At 54.5% G+C, this 1,742-nt stretch overlaps 1 protein-coding gene across 1 annotated transcript in view; it reads left to right on the forward strand.

The window, feature by feature from the left end:
* LOC311318229 (gamma-aminobutyric acid receptor subunit rho-3-like) overlaps window positions 1-780 on the forward strand; it is a gene marked incomplete at its 3' end in the record, with an annotated part of 15,343 nt that extends 14,563 nt beyond the window's left edge. Inside the window, exons 7-8 of the mRNA XM_084449493.1 lie at window positions 1-19; window positions 457-780. The exon at window positions 1-19 is cut by the window's left edge and continues 175 nt beyond it. Coding sequence (XP_084305619.1) covers window positions 1-19; window positions 457-780 — 343 coding nt within the window. The remainder of the gene's footprint in view (window positions 20-456) is intronic.
* Between the last annotated feature and the right edge of the window lie 962 nt (window positions 781-1,742).

Below are 1,742 nucleotides of genomic sequence, written 5' to 3' on the forward strand. Positions count from 1 at the left end.
GAGACTCAGGATGGGAAAGGTCACTGGGGTCACTCGGGGGTCATGGGTGTATTGTACTTAGGTAGCTGAGCTGAATTGGTTTAACTCATTGCTCAGTGTAAATACCGAAGTTAACTCACATTATACACTGCCCGCTGATTTATCCATTCTTTAGCCATTTTGTATTATTTTTGTTTCACTTTCCAGGGAGGGAACTAACCCTAACCCTGATTCTGGCAGGCCAGGGAGGGAACTAACCCTAACCCTGATTCTGGCAGGCCAGGGAGGGAACTAACCCTAACCCTGATTCTGGCAGGCCAGGGAGGGAACTAACCCTAACCCTGATTCTGGCAGGCCAGGGAGGGAACTAACCCTAACCCTGATTCTGGCAGGCCAGGGAGGGAAGAATATGGTTGTGTCTCCCCCTGCTGGTCTTGGAATCAACATGACATTCCTTCTTTCTCTCTTTCTACCCAGATCCCAGCTCACTTCAACACATCTGAAGCTATGGCGTTCGACGGATGTTTCCACGACGAGCCTGAGCTGGCCCCGTACCCGGAGCTGTCAGCCAGCGACTCCAACATGGAGGGGACCGCCGCCCCGTCGCCCAGCTCCGGGACCGAGGCCCCGCCCACCGAGGCCCCGCCCACCGAGGGCACCCGGCTGCGCCGCAGACGCTCCCTCAAACACAACCTGCGCTTCATCATGAGCAACAGCTACATGATCGACTCCTACTCCAGGATCCTGTTCCCCATGGCCTACCTGCTCTTCAACATCCTCTACTGGAGCAGGTACTCCTGATCCTCCTGTCTGGCCTACCTGCTCTTCAACATCCTCTACTGGAGCATGTACTCCTGATCCCCCTGTCTGGCCTACCTGCTCTTCATCATCCTCTACTGGAGCATGTACTCCTGATCCTCCTGTCTGGCCTACCTGCTCTTCCACATCCTCTACTGGAGCATGTACTCCTGATCCCCCTGTCTGGCCTACCTGCTCTTCAACATCCTCTACTGGAGCATGTACTCCTGATCCCCCTGTCTGGCCTACCTGCTCTTCATCATCCTCTACTGGAGCATGTACTCCTGATCCTCAGGCCTACCTGCTCTTCAACATCCTCTACTGGAGCATGTACTCCTGATCCTCCTGTCTGGCCTACCTGCTCTTCATCATCCTCTACTGGAGCAGGTACTCCTGATCCTCCTGTCTGGCCTACCTGCTCTTCAACATCCTCTACTGGAGCAGGTACTCCTGATCCTCAGGCCTACCTGCTCTTCATCATCCTCTACTGGAGCAGGTACTCCTGATCCCCCTGTCTGGCCTACCTGCTCTTCAACATCCTCTACTGGAGCAGGTACTCCTGATCCCCCTGTCTGGCCTACCTGCTCTTCATCATCCTCTACTGGAGCATGTACTCCTGATCCCCCTGTCTGGCCTGCCTGCTCTTCATCATCCTCTACTGGAGCAGGTACTCCTGATCCCCCTGTCTGGCCTACCTGCTCTTCAACATCCTCTACTGGAGCAGGTACTCCTGATCCCCCTGTCTGGCCTACCTGCTCTTCAACATCCTCTACTGGAGCAGGTACTCCTGATCCCCCTGTCTGGCCTACCTGCTCCTCAACATCCTCTACTGGAGCAGGTACTCCTGATCCCCCTGTCTGGCCTGCAGCACTTAACACAATACTGGCAACAACACAGACTAAAGCAGCACTCGAATACAAGACCTGTGTTCGTCCATCACTGGGATATAAAGCACTCAAATACAA

This window comes from Borostomias antarcticus (genome assembly GCF_949987555.1).
Source record: "Borostomias antarcticus genome assembly, chromosome: 15".
In the NCBI taxonomy this organism is placed as follows: domain Eukaryota; kingdom Metazoa; phylum Chordata; class Actinopteri; order Stomiiformes; family Stomiidae; genus Borostomias; species Borostomias antarcticus.